General features: G+C 43.7%; 1 protein-coding gene across 1 annotated transcript; it reads right to left on the bottom strand.

Moving 5' to 3' along the window:
- Positions 1–14,669: 14,669 nt before the first annotated feature.
- On the bottom strand, positions 14,670–15,161 carry LOC109208900. The gene has a single exon (XM_019372058.1). The coding sequence runs from the start codon at positions 15,159–15,161 to the stop codon at positions 14,670–14,672; it is 492 nt and encodes a 163-aa protein (XP_019227603.1).
- Positions 15,162–18,495: the final 3,334 nt, after the last annotated feature.

Below are 18,495 nucleotides of genomic sequence, written 5' to 3'. Positions count from 1 at the left end.
AGGGTCTTATACATTTCATCAAGAAATTCCTGCGGATCGGCCTCTGGGTCTGTGCCTGAGAACTCCGGAGGGGCCAACCGCAAAAACTGGTTTACTCTGGAGCTGGTAGAATCTCCTTGTCCGCTAGAGGATGTAGGGGCATCCTGAGATCTCTGGGCCTGAGCGGCCACTAACTGGGTCAACATATGGATGGCTCTTCTAAGGTCCGCATCAGAAACCTTGGGACCAGGAGCTGGAACGGTGCCAGAATCAGGAATATCGGCGGGAGGGATGGTGGCACCCTCTGCCGCTCAAGGAACAGGAACACTCTGGTCTAGGACAGACGGGCCAGGTAGGTTCAGGGCTGGGGAGTCACTCTCACCCACGGCATCAGGTACATGATTCATAGCCTCTCTCGGGGTGGCATTTGCCCCGAGGCCGAGTATAGCTCTCTTCTTAGGTGCCATTGCTGAAAAAGTTCGGAACAACGCACGAGTTAGATATAGATACTTTCACATTTCACTTCACCGCACGATACAGAATAACAAAGAAGTAGGAAATTTTCCTAAATGTCCATGCAGCCCCCCACTTATAGATGTATACGACTTCACACCGATAAGTAGGGCTCTACTAGACACGGCTCCGAGACATCCTAGGACTCCTTAAAACCTTAGGCTCTGATACCAAGTTTGTCACATCCCAAATTCGAGGGACATGACCGGCGCCCGACCGGGTAACCCCAGCCAAGCGAACCTGAATGCCTTTCCTAACCCACATGTTACCTCACGTTTTCCTTACTTAATTATTCCAAGGATTTGCCAAATAATTAATTAAGAACACTTTTTAATTTACAAAACACATACATACTTACATAATAGTAGTGAAATCACCAACTCCTTACCAACGTATGAAAACACGGATTTACACAAGTTTCTAACCCACATCTACTGTCTACGGAGCCTCTAATAGTACAACAAGATAATATAGTATTTGCCGATAACAAGGCTCCGGCTATACCTTACACAAATCAAAAATAAAACTCCGAAAACAAGCGGCCTGAGGCACGCAGGGCCCCGAGAGGAAAGTGGCTCACCGAAAAGCTGATGGAGGACAAAGGGGAGCTACGATCGGTGGACAGGAGTACCTGCTACGGATCCACCTACAATCATAACACGAATGTAGCGCCCCCGGCAAAAGGGACGTCAGTACATTTGAATTGTACTGGTATGTATGAACAAACTTTGCTCCAAGTAAACTCAAACCATAAGCTAGTAAGTAGCAGTAATAAGAGTGACAATCAAATCCACAAGGAGGGAACAATTAAGCGAACGGGTATACAATCTCTCCTCCACAAACAGCATGTAATTGTAATGGAAACAACAATCAAATCCACAAAGAAAGAGCAATCAAACCAACAAATTTACAATCGCTCCTGATTCCCCTTCAACATTTCCACATCAATAATTTCACAATTTGTTCATATTTCATTTCAATAGCGATTTCGATCGCTTTCCAACCTTATTACCTCGGCCACCCTTATCACCACAACCCACACCTTATTTCTTCGTGTTGCGGCGCGTAACCCGATCCCACCGAACAATCACAATTCACAAACAACACAACAACAACAACAATTCACAAAGAATAGCAACAACAATCCTCAAGAAACAACAACAATGACCCTCAAGGAACAACAACAACAATTTACATGAACTTCCATAGCCATCAATACCATTTCCATGTATTCCACTATATGCATTGATAGGTCACGACGATAATTTCCCACGACAAACCACATATGTTACTACCACGGTTATTCCGAGCACATCAATTCCCATTTCCTTCCATTACTTGTTTCACAGTTCTTACCACATAGCACATTCACAATCGCAAATTTGGTTTATTTCTGATTAATTGCATCAATATAGCGAAGGCACAACCACAATCACTCAACCATACCAATCACAGGAATTTCACGAACAAATCACGTCCCCCTGAACTTCCGGCTCGCTTTTGCCCTGTTTTTCACCCAGTCAAGTTCTGTCCGTTCTCGAGTTCTCTGGTCGAGCTTCGATAACTGAGTTTCGACAACTGTTTCCGTTGGTTCCGCGTCGAGTCGTTACTCGTTATAGACTGCTCGACGTTATTTGAACCCTGTTGCCGTTGGAGTTTGTCGTCGTTGGTTAGTCGTTGTTCGTGGTTCCGATTTGGTTGGCGTTCCCTATTCGTGGTCGAGTTTCTGTTCGACATATCAGGTTCTATTCAATACCATCTCACAATAAATCACATACCAAGCACTCAAACACCCAAACAAGGCGATTTTACAAGTTCAAAGTTAGCCATACATACTTGGAGCCGAGTTCCCTTTTTAACTTTTATTTCCAATTCACCAAATGGTCTAGCAACGTCAATCTAGTGCACAAGTTAACGCGTATGACTTAGAAAAGAAGTTCACAATTTCGACTCAAACTTATTTAGGTTACCAACCCATCTTTGCACCATCTTTTACTCCTACCCAATTACTCTCACTAGGTTTTAGGTTATAGAATGACATGCATGTATGAGTTCAACCACTATTTTCAAAGACCAATGCATGAGACTCCCCCCCCCCCCTAACTTAAACCAGAAATTTAGTGAAAAGGGTTAGGGATGTTACCTGCAAGAAAAGGGGGATGAAAATAAGCTTGAAATTCCCCGACCCGGATGGTTTTGAAGAATCCAATTTTGGAGAAGATTACTTTCTCTCTCAAGACCCTCTCTTCCTCTCTCTTATTTTGTACAGAAGATCATTAAAAATGAGGGGCTGGGGGTGTTTTATTAAAAAGGGGGTCGGTTATAAAATTTAGAAAATAGAAGCCCGAGCAAGATCTGCGGTCGCATTCTGCGATCGCAGAACAGAAATGCGGTCCGCAGATTGGACCGCAGAATTGCCCCCAAAACTCTGATGAATCTGTTTGGGTCTGCGACAGGAATGTGGTCCGCATTCCTGTTATGCGGTCGCATTGTGCACCGCAGAACTGGCCTTCACAAATCCCTGAGGAACTTATGCGACGATTATGCGGTCCGCATATTGGTTATGCGATCGCATAATAGAACGCATGTTCAACATTAATTTTGAGTTCTTCTGTTCCACTCTGCGGTAGAAATACGGCCCGCATATCAATTATGTGGTCGCATCTTGGACCGCATCTTGACCTCAAGTTTAACCAAACCACAGCTTTACTATGCGATAGGAATGCGGTCCGCATACCAAATCTGCGACCGCATTCTTGACCGCATAATGGCATTTTTCTGGGAAATTGATTCTTTTGGTTTTTTTCAAACATAGATCAATACTAAGGGTCCGAACTGCGGCGAGCATGCTCGCCGCGAATAATTCTACGCATTCCTAACACATATTCGGAGTTGACACCACAAGATACTAGGTTTTGAGCCAAAAATTTTATGGGGCCTCACAGACGTCAGTCCATCAGAGCAATAAATGCTCAAAAAACTGCGCAAGGGTCGCTGTCAAACACGAGTATCGAGAATCCAACAAACCGCTATTGGTTAGTCCTTTCTGCTGCCCACACAGCTCCTATAAATGCGTCAATCGTTTGATGATTATTACTTTCTCAACATCTTCAGATTTCAAAGGCCAGACCTATCCTCTCTCGCATCCTTTCTTTCCCTGTTCTTGATCCTTTGTGTACCTTCTCAGAAAAATTTCACTACCATCATGTCTAGAGCTTCAAAGACAGTTCCTCGGAAAGACAAGGCTGCCTCTTCATCCCAGACATCTAAAGGAAAGCCTTAAGTGATACCTACCGTGGAACAATGTACTCCTACCGGACTTGACATGGTGAAGGATTTCACCGTCGACAAACCTTCATCTACACCGGGCCGAGGCGAACACGTGTCCCGGTACATTATCATTGTGACCGACATAAAGAAGGTGAAGGAAGACTGCCGCTGGGAGGAGGCAATGGTGGTTGAGATCCCTCGCCCTACTGAGAGCATAACGGATCAGAAAACCGGTTTCCTTTATGTATATACTTACCCGTTCACTTTGGGTCTGGTCGACTCTCCTAAACCTTCTTCCCTGGAGATAGATCCGGTTATTCTCAATTTTTGCGACAAATACCAAGTGACTCTTGGTCAAATCTATCCGTCTTTCTGGAGGATAGTCTTGATGCTCTGCCATTTCTCTGATGGGGTCGAGGACGAGACCTTTACCCTCGACCATCTGATTAGGTTGTACAGCCTCGATTTTATTGAGGTTTTATTAAGCTTCACCACCGGTCCAAAAAATCATTTATCTCGAGCACTGATGAGGACAAGGATCGAGGGTGGATGAGCAGGTTCGTCCGCGTGAGGACCTTGGACATCATTCCGGCCAGGAGGATGCCATTCCCGGAGAAGTGGAATGCACAGCGTAAGTATTTTTTCCCTCGGACATGTATTGTGATCTTCTTTCCTCCTTTCCGAAAAAATGATCTCCTTTCGGTTTCTGCAGCTACCGCTTGGTATCCCGAAGCGGTTCAGGATCCGTCGAGATGGATCAGGCAGTTGGATACCTCATTCGCGTATCTCGTCCGGTCTTGGCCCGACCTGGCTATGACGCGGTGGGTGGCCAAGAATCATGGTAAAGTTCTTCTTGCCATCTATATCTCAATATTTTGCTTCTTCCCCATATCCCTTGTGCTGATAAATTTCGGTCATTGTGTTCGTGTAGGCCTTAGCGATGTTGTGCTGATGAGACCGCCTCCTGATGGCGAGATGGAGGTAGGTTTCGGAGCCCGCTAATGGCAAGAAAAGAAAGGGTAAGGCGGCTGCTGATTCTCCCGTGGAAAAGAAACCTAATTCATGCGGGCCTCGAGCCACCACCAAGACCTCGGATCCAGCTTCTAGAGCAAGTCTCAACACTCGGGATGAAGAAGATAATGAGGGCGAGTGCCGTTTGGTAAGGAGAATGAGGTCGGGCGCAGGAGTCCCGCAGGTGCCCCGATCGGAGGCCGCTGAATCGGGAACGGCCGATTCAGGTCGGTCCCGTATGATGGAGACCCTCGAGGAGGGTGTTAATGATGTCCCGGATTTCATGACCGGATAAGGTGTAGTACCTGATAGGGGGACCGTTACTGTTGGTCCAGAAGGGTCTAGACCCAAAGCTTTTCAGGGGCAGAAGTTGCCCCTCGGGGACATCGATGCCCTGGATGACCTCAGTTTGGGCTCTCAGTTCTCGTCAGGGGAGCTAAGGGACATTCATGATATGTATACCGCCAAAGTGGGGGGTCCTCTCAAGGGGGGAGGTGCGCCTGGAAACATTCTTGATGATATTGACGATGTTAGTGAGGACATCGATCTCGACGCTCGGAGTGCCGTCAAGGAAGCGGAGAGGTTCCAACGGCAGGTGATAGCTATTTATGTATATTTCTTTAGTCTCAAGCATTATTCCTCATTTTTCTAACTCTTCTGTTTTGCATAGTCTAAGGAGATGTATGATTATGCCCTCTCCAGGCTCCGAGAGGAGCTTTCATGCCGTGAAAAGGTGCTGGAGAGGCTTACCTCGGGACTGCAAGAGTCGGAGGCTTTCTTTGCCCGAAAGGAGAAGGAGTCAAGCGTGCTTCGGGCTGCTCTGGCAGGAGTGCTCTGAGAAATAGCTGATCTTGCTGAGTAGGTATTTTGCCACGCGTAAATTCGCCCTTCGTTCCCATAATTCAATACTGACTGGCTTACCTTTCCCTTTGCAGATCGGGCAAAAGAATGTGGAGATGCTCGAGCTGATGGAGAGAAACGTGGTAGTGACCTCGGAATTGACATTGACCCATGGTCTTCTCCAAAATGCTCAAAAGGAGATTACTGCGCTAACTGCGGCCAAGCCCGAGGTCGAAGGAAAAGTTGCTACTTATCTGAAGGATGCAGCCACCGCGAATCAAATAGCACAAAGTATATCGATGGAGGCCGAGCTAAAACTGGCTCAGGCTGTTGCTCGTGCTAGTGTGAAGGCGAAGAGGGAAGCCTTAGAGGGAGTCAGAGCCAAAGGTGTTAATCTCTCAGCCGAGATTGAGGAGGCCCGAGAGTTGGAGGGAAAAATGCCGCTCTTAGTCGTTTTAGATGAGGGTTCTGGAGATGGTTCAGAGGGTAGTGGCGATGAAGAGTAGCCCTGTGTAGCTTTTTCTTTTATTTTTTCCTTTTTTTGTGTATGTACTCCCAAGGAAATGAGTCTTGAAAAGTCGCCCCTTGTAAATATATTTTTTGGCAATGCAAGAGAATCTCTCTGCTTCAAGTCTTTCCGTTCTTTATATGTTGTCGTTCTTGCGGAGTTAGTCTTCAAATTTTAACGTTAACTCTTTGGAGTCCATACTTGGAGTAATCGGGCCCCCCAAAATCTGTTTCTATCCCGAAATTAGGTCGATAGCTCCTTTGGGGTCGATGCTTATGACAGCAGGAAACCCTCGAGGTCTCAATACCTCTTGAATATCGCGGTATAGCAGCATTCATGCGACCTTATAAACGGACCCCCGGGGTGGTCCTGCTAGTACATTTCCCAAAAAAAAATGATGTTATCATGGCAAGAATTATTTGGCCTTCTGGGTAGGTGATCAGTCGCTGCTTTGCCCCTATATATTCACTCGCTTACTTCTCAAATGGAGATTCTGCTACTATGAGTAATTATTTCTTCCACAGAACTCGGTTCTTTGTGCTAGTTCTTCCGTTGTTCCGACTCAAAACCTTTGCCCAAATGTTTACCCTCCTTTTCCTATTTTGCCATAGCTATGACTGCTACATCAAAATCTGCCCATTAAGGAGAGGGGAGTTCTGCCTCTATTCCGCGTCCAGTCGGTGGTAAACAGCCGGTGCCCGGTGAGCGGGCCTTGAGGTGCTTTTTTTCGAGGAGAGACTTTACGTTGGAGAGACCTCCCAGTGTGAGCATGTGATTTTTTTCCCATACGAACTACTCCTATAAAATCCAAGAAATTAGATTTTTTCTTAATTATTTGCCATTTTTTAGGATTTTTGTAGAGTTTTATTATTTTTTTGCATTTTTGTGCACGATTAATTTCTATTTAAATCATGAGAAATGCCAAAAAAATAACATGCATTGCATTTAGTTTTTTTTTTTTTTACCTTTTAGGATTAATTAGTTAATTATTTATTTTATTAGACATGAAAATAAAAAAATGGCCCGTTTTACATTTTTTTCCTTTTTATTTTTAGATTATTGATTTTTCTCTTTTAATTTAGGACTAAGTAGTTTTTTATAATTATTGTGATTAGGTAATTGGTTTAATTTACAATTTAGATTAATTTAGGATTTTTAATTAAAAAAACAAAAGAAGAAAAAGAAAAGAAAAAGAAATAAAAGAGGTAATTAAAAAGTGGGCTTTTAATTGAAATTTGGATTGATTTTTAGCCCAAAACCCATCCAAAGGCTGCCCCTAACCCAAGCCCAAACCATCCATGCCCGGTCCACCCCTAATGAGATAAAACGACGCTATTTCCTGCTCTTTCAATCACAGCCATTGGATTCTTTTGATCAAACGACTCAGAATTGATCTCTCAATTGATATATAACTGTCCGAAACACACCCCGCCCCCCATTCGGAACCCCTCATTCATCTCTAACGCCCAAACCCACTGAAACCCTAGCCGCCCTCATTTACTTCGCTGTGGTCCGCCGGCCGGAAATCGCCTCACCGCAGCGGACCACCTCGAAACCTTCCCAATTTAACACCCTAGAACCCTTGTCCCTTCCCCAAATCATCATCAAATCCTTCGAATCTTGGATCGAAATCAGAATCCCCCAAAACCTAGTTTCACCCAAATCGCCCTAAATTCACACCCCATAACCCCGGCACCTCTATGAACCCTAAACTACCATTAGCCCCCTTCGAATCAGCCCCAGCCTCGTCAAATCTTAAATCTAAGATTCCAAAAAGAAAAACTAATTTCACTTTATTCTTTGTTGGTCAGTATTTGGAGTCTGTGAACCCAAACGTATAAGTTCATGGGTGTTTCGTTCTGGATGGTTCGTCAATTGGCCCGGTCCAAAACAGTGTTAAGTATTTCTTTTCCATTTTTTTGTGTTGTTTGTTTTCCTTCTTTCTTTTCTTCTTTCTATACTAGTTTTCTGTTTTCTTCCACTTGTTTTTCCTTTTTTAGCATATATAATCTAGATAAGTGATAGTGTTCCCTAATTGGTATTATCAACTTGTTTATTAAAGCATTCTGAATCTCGCAATTAGCTAAGTTTGGTTTCAATTGAGTGAATTTAGCTGAATTAGGGTTCATTTTTACGTTTGATGCCTATTCTATTTCTTCCATGATTTCATCTCATGTCTATATTCAGTTTTGTTTTAGGTAAATTAACAGTTTGTCTAGTCTGTTTGTTTAAGCTGATAAAATTGATTGTTTCAATTGTATAACCTTTAAACATGGTCTGATTCATGAAAGTCTGAGTTGAAACCAAGGTTGGTTTTGTAATAGGAAGCCTTAGAGTTGGAGCTAAGTTTTAGCCTATAAGGAACAGCTCCATAGTTGATTTTTCTTGCAAAACTGAAGCTGAATCAAAGGATTTTGGAAGAGTTAGAGTTAGGAAGAATTCCACCCTTACCTTAACTTTCCCCTCCCTTTCACTTAGACACATTTGTTGTATCTAGAAATGATTTGTAAATTTATGGACTTTTGTTAAGTAAATGGACTGTTGGAGTGTTTTAAATTCAAGATTTGACTATTTTTGACTCTTAGTTTAAGTCCATAGGATATGATTTTTTTAATAAGTACAGTCTAGCATTCGAATTGAGCCAGACTTGCAACACGGCCCAAATATGGGAACCACCTAAACAAGTTTGGGCCTAGGCGAGTAGGCCTGGGCATTATACCCAATAATTTGATCCTTAGTTCTAAAATTTTGCTTGTAAATTCCTGCATAAATGTATGACTTACAAATCATGTTAACGTACTTAATTTTAGACTCGAAATTGTATTGTTCCGATTCTGATTGTCTTCTTTTAAAGTGATGCAAATTTTAGCTTTGCAAAGTATTTATGGTGTAAGGTTGGGTTGAAATGTAGAGGTAGATAGGCCCAGCTGGTGGATATTCACAACTGGGCCCACCTGAAGCCTAATGTGGGCAGACACTCTTTCAAAATTCCAAAAGGGACAAGAGCCCTTGCGTCCTTCTCTGCTGGGCCAAACTTTGAGCCCAAACGCAGCCCTTTTCAAAGCTTGAACTCTCTTTTAGATTTAACCCAGTAATGAACGCCTAGGCCTAAATCCCTTTCCAATAGAATTAGTTTAAATTGAGCTCTACTAATTATGTGTAATTTTCCTCTAAAAAGGGTAATAAGTTGAGGTGTTCTATACCAAACAAAACCTATAATTCATGGCCTCATAAAATTAGATCAAGAGCTAACACTTGTAGAAAATGTTTGAGGTGTTCCATCTATAAATTAAATCATCCATGGCCCTCACAAATGTTGTAATTAATGAATCTTCGTAGTTGCTTTAGGCGCGCTACTTTAAATTATCATGGTTACGGGTACGGTCCCCGTGACGTAGTTGTGATTTGTAATTGCTGAAATCCGGGTGTACATTTCATGTGACCCGACTTCAATTTCCAACAATGTTAAATAAAATGTGTCGCAAACCGCGGGTGCATTTCATGTAGCGTGGTTCTAGATGTGTTTTAAATAACATTAAATTTCCTAAAAAGTAAAAGCGGTTTTAATACTTGTAAAAATACACATAGGTTTTAAAACATGTAATTAATAAGATAATAGGCCAATTAGTAGCAGATTAAGCGATCGTGCTAGAACCACAGAACCTGGGAATGCCTAAAACCTTCTCCCGGGTTAAAAGAATTCCTTATCTAGAATTTCCGATTTCGCGGACTTTTAAATAAAGTCAAAATTATCCTTGATTTGGGATTTAAAATAAAACGGTGACTTGGCACACCAAATAAAATATTCCAAGTGGCGACTCTGATAAAAATAAAATAATCCCATTTCAAATAATATCACTTAAATTGGAAAAACTCCCTTCTATCCCCCTGCGAGTGGTAAAAAGGAGGTGTGACAGCTCTCGCGACTCTGCTGGGGATCAAAACATAGAGCTTTTAGTTCAGGGTTCAAGAATTCAAGCTAAGAATAACTGTTATACTTGGCTTTATTTATTATCTGATTTTTACATGTTTGAACCTAATGTGCTAAATGCCGTTTTTTACCGCTTTGAAATTGTTGAACTGTATATAAATTGTTACGAAACCCTCTCCTCTCTGAGTCTTCTAAATCATCTGGGAAGTGTGCACTTCGTGTAACTTCTTTTCTGTTAGAGTTATATCCCAATTTTAGAACGAGGTTCGAACAAGTTGCAAAGCCGGTGAAGCTTCTGTATTCCCGGTACGCTGCCCCCCTCGGCTCGAGCTGTCCTCTTGGGTAAGCCAGGTCTAGAACAATACACCCATATTTTTAAACCTAGTATAACATAGCCTCATGCCAGATCCCTAGTAGGAACGCTTGTTTGCATCACGTGCATTTGACTTTGGGGACTCAACACAGGGGTTTGGTCCGTCTAGGATAGGTGTAGCCGAAATTAAAAAGACCATCCTGATGCATTCTACTTGCTACTTGTACATTTATTTGCTTCGGATTGCATGTTGACCGTCTTCTAGAATATGGGAGAAAATATGGAAAAAATCAAATTGAGGTGTGAGAGAGATAATTACCCGTCCTCAGAAAATCTGGTGTCCAAAAAGTACCGAAACTTTGCCGAAATTTTGAAAAAAACAAGAAAAAAAAAGAAAAAAGAAATTTGTTTAAAAAAAAGGATATTTGGTGTTGTTTTCTATTATGTCAAAACTGCCCGAACTACGCATGTTTGATTCTTACCGGATGTGGGATACGTAGGCAACCCTCACCGGTCCAACTCCATGTTTGCAGACATAACCCAAAAATATTAAATGATGTTGTTTTGTCATAAATAAATTAGGTAATGCCGTTCTTGTCTAAATAGCCAAAATGTCCCCAAAAGGGCACCGGAAGGCTGGTTTTGCAAGAATAGCCACCTATGGTCCTTTTTCAAATTTTGGCCGATTAGCAAACACAACCCTAAAATCTTTTCTCCTGAGGTGTTGAAGGGCTGTATTTGCAAAGGCATTTTTTTTTTGAATTGCAATTTTGAAAAATTGATAATTTTCTCTTGAGTCAAAATAAATCATGGTCTCTTAACCGATCACTTTAAATAAATGTGCAGGATGAGCACTATTGAAAATGAACCCTTCACAGTCCTAGAGGAAATCCCGTTAGAACTCCATATGTGGTGGAATGACTTAGGGAAAGTCAGTAGAGATACTGTGATAAAAGCTTTGGGCGGTCTCGTTGGACTTTTGAAAATTAAACTGAGGTTGGAAATAATTGCGGCTTTAATACCTTTTTGGGACCCGACGCATACTGTGTTCCATTTTTCTTATTTTGAGCTAACCCATACGCTTGAGGAAATAGCGAGCTATGCCGGTCTTAGTGGGAATCTCAAAAGTCAGTACCCAATGGCACCAAGATTGGTTACTCCTCATAAGTTTCTGGACCTTTTGAGTATCAGTCGGGAAGTTAAATATGGAAATCTAGCCGATGGATTTTGCACATTCTAGTTCTTGTACCGACGTTATGGGAATCCCCATGGTTTTGACGCTTCAGATACTGGTCTAACTCATTCAGGGAACAAAGATAAATGGGAAGCACGTCGAGGACTGGTTTTTATAGTGGAATTCCTGGGTATCTTAATTTGGCCCAGAAAGGATGGAAATATAGAGTTAGGGCTCGTGGGAATGGCTGACTTCATTACTAAAAAGGCTAATGGCACCATTGTACCAATGATCCTAGCAGAGATTTATTGAGCTCTAACTGTGCGCCGAGAAGGGGAAATTTTTTTTGAGGGTTGCAACATGCTTCTACAACTTTGGACGGAAGAACACCTTTGCCATCGTCCAGGGTACATGAACTATGGTATGACCGGTCTTAACTGCATTGAACAACATGAAAACCGGGTGATGGGTCATGAGTTTCTAGAAGGTACGGAGGCATGGTTCGCACATTTGAGTTCCTTAACTTCAAGCAAAATTGAGTGGACATTCGGTTGGCTTCCGGTCACTGAAGTCATTTACATGTCGGCCGAGGTGTGTTTTCTTCTATTAATGGGTCTCCGGAGCATTCAGCGATATGCTCCACACAGGGTTCTGCGCTAGCTAGGCAGGTACCAACTACCCAATGATGAAGATCTGAGTCGACAGGTCATCGAACTAGGACCAAAAGCTGTATTCCTGGAAGAAAAGGTGCGCCAAAGTTGGCATCAGTGTAGGTTCCTGGAGCCAAAGACTCGAGTACGAGATCAGTCCAAAGGCGAGTTAGAGCCTAATTACGTGACCTGGTATGGTAAAAGGTCTCAAGTCCATCGAGAGCCCGAGCAGCCTGCCAAAACACCCCATGTCCAACAATTCACTGATGGGGCACAGGAGCAATGGTATTGGTTAGCAAAAGAGACAAGCTACAGAGCCACAATAAGCAAATTGGAGGGGCAGATCCGAGATCTTAAATTTGACAATAGTGTACAGGCTGTTGCTGATGAAGGGGAGAAGAAGAAGTTGTCTCAAGAAAACAAAGCCCTTCGAGCCTAGATCCAAAAAATGAAGATAGCTGTTGAGAATCAGGAAAGGAGCCGAATAGACGAAAGACTCATAAATGGTCTTAGGAGGAAAATATCTGAGTACAAGGATACAACAACAACGACAACAACCCAGTGCGGTCTCACAAGTGGGGTCTGGGGAGGGTAGGATGTACGCAGCCTTACCCCTACCCTGGAAGGGCAGAGAGACTGTTTCCGATAGACCCTCGGCTAAAGAAGGTGAGAGAAGTCCTGGTAGCAAGTAATAGCAAAACAATAATTAGAAAAATAAATCGGAGATAGCAACAGATAATATGAAAAGGGTACTGATAATAAGTAGCAGCAAGATAACATATTTAGAAAACTAATTCCAAGGCAGCAAACTACGAAATTACCAATGGCAAGTAACAACGAAACGAGACATGCGAATATAGAAAACTAAGGAGAAAAAGGGTACCGAACTAGCGCTAATACTATCGAGCTAGAGAAGATAAAGGGAGATGCACGACTACCTACTAACCTTCTACCCTAATCTTCAACCTCCACACCCTTCTATCTAGAGTCATGTCCTCGGTTAGCTCAAGTAGCATCATGTCCCACCTGATCACCTCTCCCCAAGACTTCTTTGGCCTACCTTTACCCCTCCTCACACCTCCTAAGGCCAACCCCTCACATCTCCTGACAGGGGCATCTGCGCTTCTCCTCTTAACATGCTCGAACCACCTCAACCTTGCCTCACGCATCATTGCCTCCACAGGGGCCACTCCCACCTTGTCTCGAATAACTTCATTCCTAATTCTATCCAACCTAGTATGCCTACACATCCATCTCAAGATCCTCATTTCCGCTACCCCCATCTGCTGGACATGAGAGGTTTTGACTGGCCAATACTCCGCCCCATATAACATAGTCGGTCTAACAACTACCTTGTAGAACTTACCCTTAAGTCTCTACGGCACATTCTTATCACACAAGACACCAGAAGCGAGCCTCCACTTCATCCACCCTGCTCCGATATGGTATGTGACATCCTGATCTATCTCCCCATCCTTCTGGATTATAGATCCCAAATACTTGAAACTCTCTCTCTCTCCTGGAAATGACTTGCATATCGAGTTTCACATCCCCGTCTGCCTCCTGGATAACACCGCTGAACTTGCACTCGAAGTATTCTGTCTTGGTCCTGCTCAACTTAAAATCCTTAGACTCCAGGGTACGTCTCCAGACCTCCATCCTCTCGTTAACGCCACCTCGCGTCTCATCAATCAGGACTATGTCATCCGCAAATAGCAAGCACCAAGGCACCCCCCCTGAATGTGACGTGTCAAAGAATCCAACGCCAAGGAAAACAAAAATGGGCTAAGTGCTGATCCCCGATGCAACCCTATCTCTACCGGAAAGAAATCCGAGTCTCCACCTGCTGTCCTAACCCGTGTCTTTACTCCATCATACATGTTCTGAATCACTCTAATATACACTACAGGCACTCCTCTAGCCTCCAAACATCTCCATAGAACCTCTCGGGGGACTTTGTCATAGGCCTTCTCCAGGTCAATGAACACCATGTGCAAATCCTTCTTCACCTCCCTATACTGCTCCACCAATCTCCTCACAATATGAATGGCCTTAGTGGTCGACCGTCCTGGCATGAAACCAAACTAGTTCTCGGAAATGGACACACACCTCCTCAGCCTCCCTTCAATCACCCTCTCCCAGGCTTTCATCGTATGGCTTAACAACTTGATACCCCTATAGTTGTTGCAGTTTTGAACATCCCCCTTATTCTTGTTCAGTGGGATCATCGTGCTCTGCCTCCATTCTTCGGGCATCTTCTTCGTCCTAAAAATGATGTTAAACAACCCAGCAAGCCATTCCAAGACCTCCTTACCCACGCTCTTCCAGAATTCTACCGGGATCTCGTCCGGCCACGTCGCTCTACCCCTACTCATCCTGCACATAGCCCCTACAACCTCCCCCACTCGAATACGTCTACAGTACCCAAAATCTCGTTGCCGCTCTAAGTGCTCCAACTGCCCCAGCACAATGCCCCTATCTCACTCTTCATTCAAGAGCCTATGAAAGTAAGCCTGCCATCTCTGCCTGATCTGAGCCCCCTCCAATAAAACTCTTCCCTCCTCATCTTTTATGCATCTCACTTGGTCAAGATCCCGGGCCTTCCGCTCCCTCACCTTCGCCAGTCTGTACAACTTCCTGTCCCCGCCTTTATCCCCAATTTCTTCATATAGACGACTAAACGCAGCGGTCTTAGCCGCAGTAACCGCCAACTTCGCCTCCTTCCTGGCCTTCTTATACCCCTCCCTATTAGCACTCTTCTGCCCCTCATCAATACTCTCTACGAGCTTCAAATATGCCGCTTTCTTGGCTTCCATTTTCCTCTGAACCTCTTCGTTCCACCACCAGTCCCCTTTATGGCCACCAGAAAAACCCTTTGAGACCCCTAACACCTCTCTCGCCGCCTCTCTAATGCAATTTGCTGTCATAGACCACATACAACTCGCATCCCGGCTACTCCTCCAGGCCCCCATGGCCAGCAACTTCTCCCCCAACTCCAGGGCCTTGTCTTCAATCAATGCACCCTACCTGACCCTAGGCATACCAGACATAGACCTCTTCTTCCTCGTCCACCTGGTCTCTAAGACCATAATCAAAAGCAGATGATGGGTCCTATGATTCTCACTCGGGATGACCTTGCAATCCGTGCATAAACCTCTATCACATTTTTCGGAGAAGTAGATAATCAATCTGGGTCTTGGCCACCGCACTTCAAAAAGTTATCAGGTGCTCCGCCTTCTTCGGGTAATACGAGTTAGCGATCACCAGCTCAAAAGCTTTGGCGTACTCCAGCAGCGAAGTACTTCTACCATTTCTATCTCCGAAACCGAAGCCACCATGCACATCATCATATCCCCAAGGGGACCTCCCAATATGGCCGTTAAAATCACCCCCTATAATAAGCTTCTCGGTGGACGATAGACCAACCCATCCAAATCTTCCCCGAAGCGTCTTTTAACCTCATCTCCCAAACCCACCTGAGGCGCGTAAGCACTAACTACGTTCAGAGTATACCCTCTCACGACTATCTTAATGGCCATCAACCTGTCATTCACCCTCTTAACCTCAACCACTAGCTCCCTTAGATCCTTATCAACTAAAATGCCTACCCCGTTCTTCCCTCTCACCCTCCCTGAATATCACAACTTAAAACCATCCACCTCCCGAGCCCTGTTCCCCACCCATTTAGTCTCCTGGACACAAGCTATATTGATCTTCCTCTTATGGAGTATCCTTGCTAACTCTATAGACTTTCCCGTTAGAGTCCCCATGTTCCATGACCCCACTCTCAGCCTAGAAGGTGCCTTACCTCCCCTACCCCCCTGCCACCCTTACTCCCTACCCCCTGCTCCTCTCTCCCACCGAGGACATGCCCTCACTCTATCATAACTCGGCGCGGCCACCAGACCAGCACAAAGCTACAAAAGGATAGACTAGATAGGAATAAACTCAACAGAAACCTACCGGTACACAAGGTGCTAATAAGGTATCCGACTAAGCAGGGACCAACTATGTATCAGCTATAATACTAAGGAGAAAGACAGAGACCGATATAAGCAGACAAGTCTAACTAAATAAATTAAACAAGATACTATGGATGTCAAGGATACCGGCAAGCAAAAATGGAAAAATAAAAAAAAATAAACTAAATAGAAACCTATAGGTACACAAGGTACTAATAAGGGATCCAACTAAGCAGGGACCAACTATGTATCGGCTATAACACTAAGGGGAAGACAGAGATCGAATAAGCAGACAAGTCTAACTAAATATAGTTTAAACAAGATACTATGGATGTCAAGGGTACCGGCAAGCAAAAAAGAAAAAAAATAACAATTAAAAAATATAATAACAATAATACTAATAAAATAAAATACCAATATCAGTGATACCAGCTATAGAACGATAGAACCTGGAGCAAGTTTTCCTGAAGTTTATCAGAACTGGTAGTTCTGCTGTGTCCCGCCGGAAAGCTGAACGGGAGTCGCCAGAAGTAATGTAACTTGCCGCAAAAATATTGCACCTGTCCAAAAAAAAATCACCCACACACACAAGGCGGAAGAGAGAAAGGGAAAAAATAGAGAGCGAGGAAGAAGAAGACGGAGCAGGGGTCGCCGAAAAATGCAGAACGAGGAGAGTCGCCGGAAAAGAAGGGTCGCCGGACTTGATGCAACTCTCCTGCACACGCACGTCCCGACCCTGGCAGTGAGAGGGCCAGAAGCTACCGGAAAAGAAGATAAAGAAAAAAAAGGAGAGAGAAAGAGAAAGAGAGGGAGAGAGGGGGGACGAAAGAGAGAAGGGAACTTAGCTGTTCCCGCACCTGCGGCGGCGACGACAACGGTGAAGCGGCAAGATGCTGGAGTGGCAAGAGTTTGGGCACAAATGGCAAAGAACACAGAGGGACGGGCAGAGTGTGTCCGGCAATTTTAAAGGAAATACGAGGGAGAAGTCAAAAACTTGATTAATAAGCTGACTACCCTCGAGAATGAGATGGCCAAACAAGAAAAGAGCTTTAAGGCAGAAGGGTAACATTGTTATGCATTAATTTCTCAGCTAGAGGAAGATATGGAACAACTGCAGGGTCAAAGCCTTCATGTCAACCAAGTGCTATAAGCTAGGTCTCAACAAATCGGCCGTTTGCTCCAAGAGAAAGGCATCATCAGGGAAAGGGTTAGAGCAATTACTGACTACATCGTCATGAAATTCCATGAATGCGAAGACATGATTGAAACCACCTTTTTCTCCATAGTGATGACCTTTGTTCTCCAAATAATGAAGGACCTGGATCGTCTTCAAGGAGATCTTGCACATAGGCCCGTGGCGAGACCGACTGATGTCCCGCGGGCCCCTGGATCAGTCCTGGAAGCACTTATGTACTCTTGATTTTGATTTCGAGTTTGTATCTCCGTTTCTAGTTCTAGCGTCTGTTTCGAGACGGTTTTTAGTTTTTCAATTCCTAGAAAGGTATGATGAAGTCTTTGTAACTGAGAAAATTAGAAGTTTTTATCAATGAAAATTTTGGAAAAAACCAAAAAATATTGTTCCTTTATTTTATTTTTCATATTTATTCCTTGAACTACGTAATGATTTGATTCACGCGGCGTCATGATACATAGGCAATCCCAATCGGATCCGGTCATGGGTTTTAAATAATTTGAACAAAAGAAAGAGAGAAAACCTGAAAAAAGACAAGAAAGGAGTGAAAAACAAGAAAAGAGAGAAAACAAGAGAAAAAGAGATAAAACACGAATAAGAGAGAAAACATTGATGTAGTGCAAAAAAAAGAGCAAAAGCTGAAAAGCGCCGAAAGAAAAGAAAGATTGGGGAGATAAACAAAAGCCGGGACGAAACACGCAACCGCTGCAAAACATGTAGAAACACATTTAACTGTATAGGTGCATCACACCCCCAATGTGCGATTCCCTATGTGTTAGTTGTCTTAAACTAATCGGTTTGTTATGTTTGCGATTGAATAGGTTTTGTATTAAGGTGGTTGGTTTTGTGGTAACCTGGCTTCGCACCCTTACTTTACAAGATCCAAGGATAGCCCGATATCGGCCATCCCAACATCAGAGTTAGCGGCTGTTGAGGAAAATAGGGTACTGCGTCTCTGCATGTTGGAAATGTGGGATGCCTGGTCCAACAGTAGAGAGCCGCCGAGTGCAATACCTGGCTTCCTCGAGCTACTTCCCAGAGCAAGCGGGACTTCCAACATTCCAATGAATTACCCAAATACCCCACTCGGATATCTTACAATCTCAGCCCACTTTACCATAACGCCTTCTGAGGTTCGCCCTTAGGCATTGA

The sequence above is a fragment of the Nicotiana attenuata genome, unplaced genomic scaffold (genome assembly GCF_001879085.1).
Source record: "Nicotiana attenuata strain UT unplaced genomic scaffold, NIATTr2, whole genome shotgun sequence".
In the NCBI taxonomy this organism is placed as follows: domain Eukaryota; kingdom Viridiplantae; phylum Streptophyta; class Magnoliopsida; order Solanales; family Solanaceae; genus Nicotiana; species Nicotiana attenuata.
The sequence above is the reverse complement of the archived record's forward strand: the minus strand, read 5'-3'. Positions and strand labels throughout refer to the sequence as shown.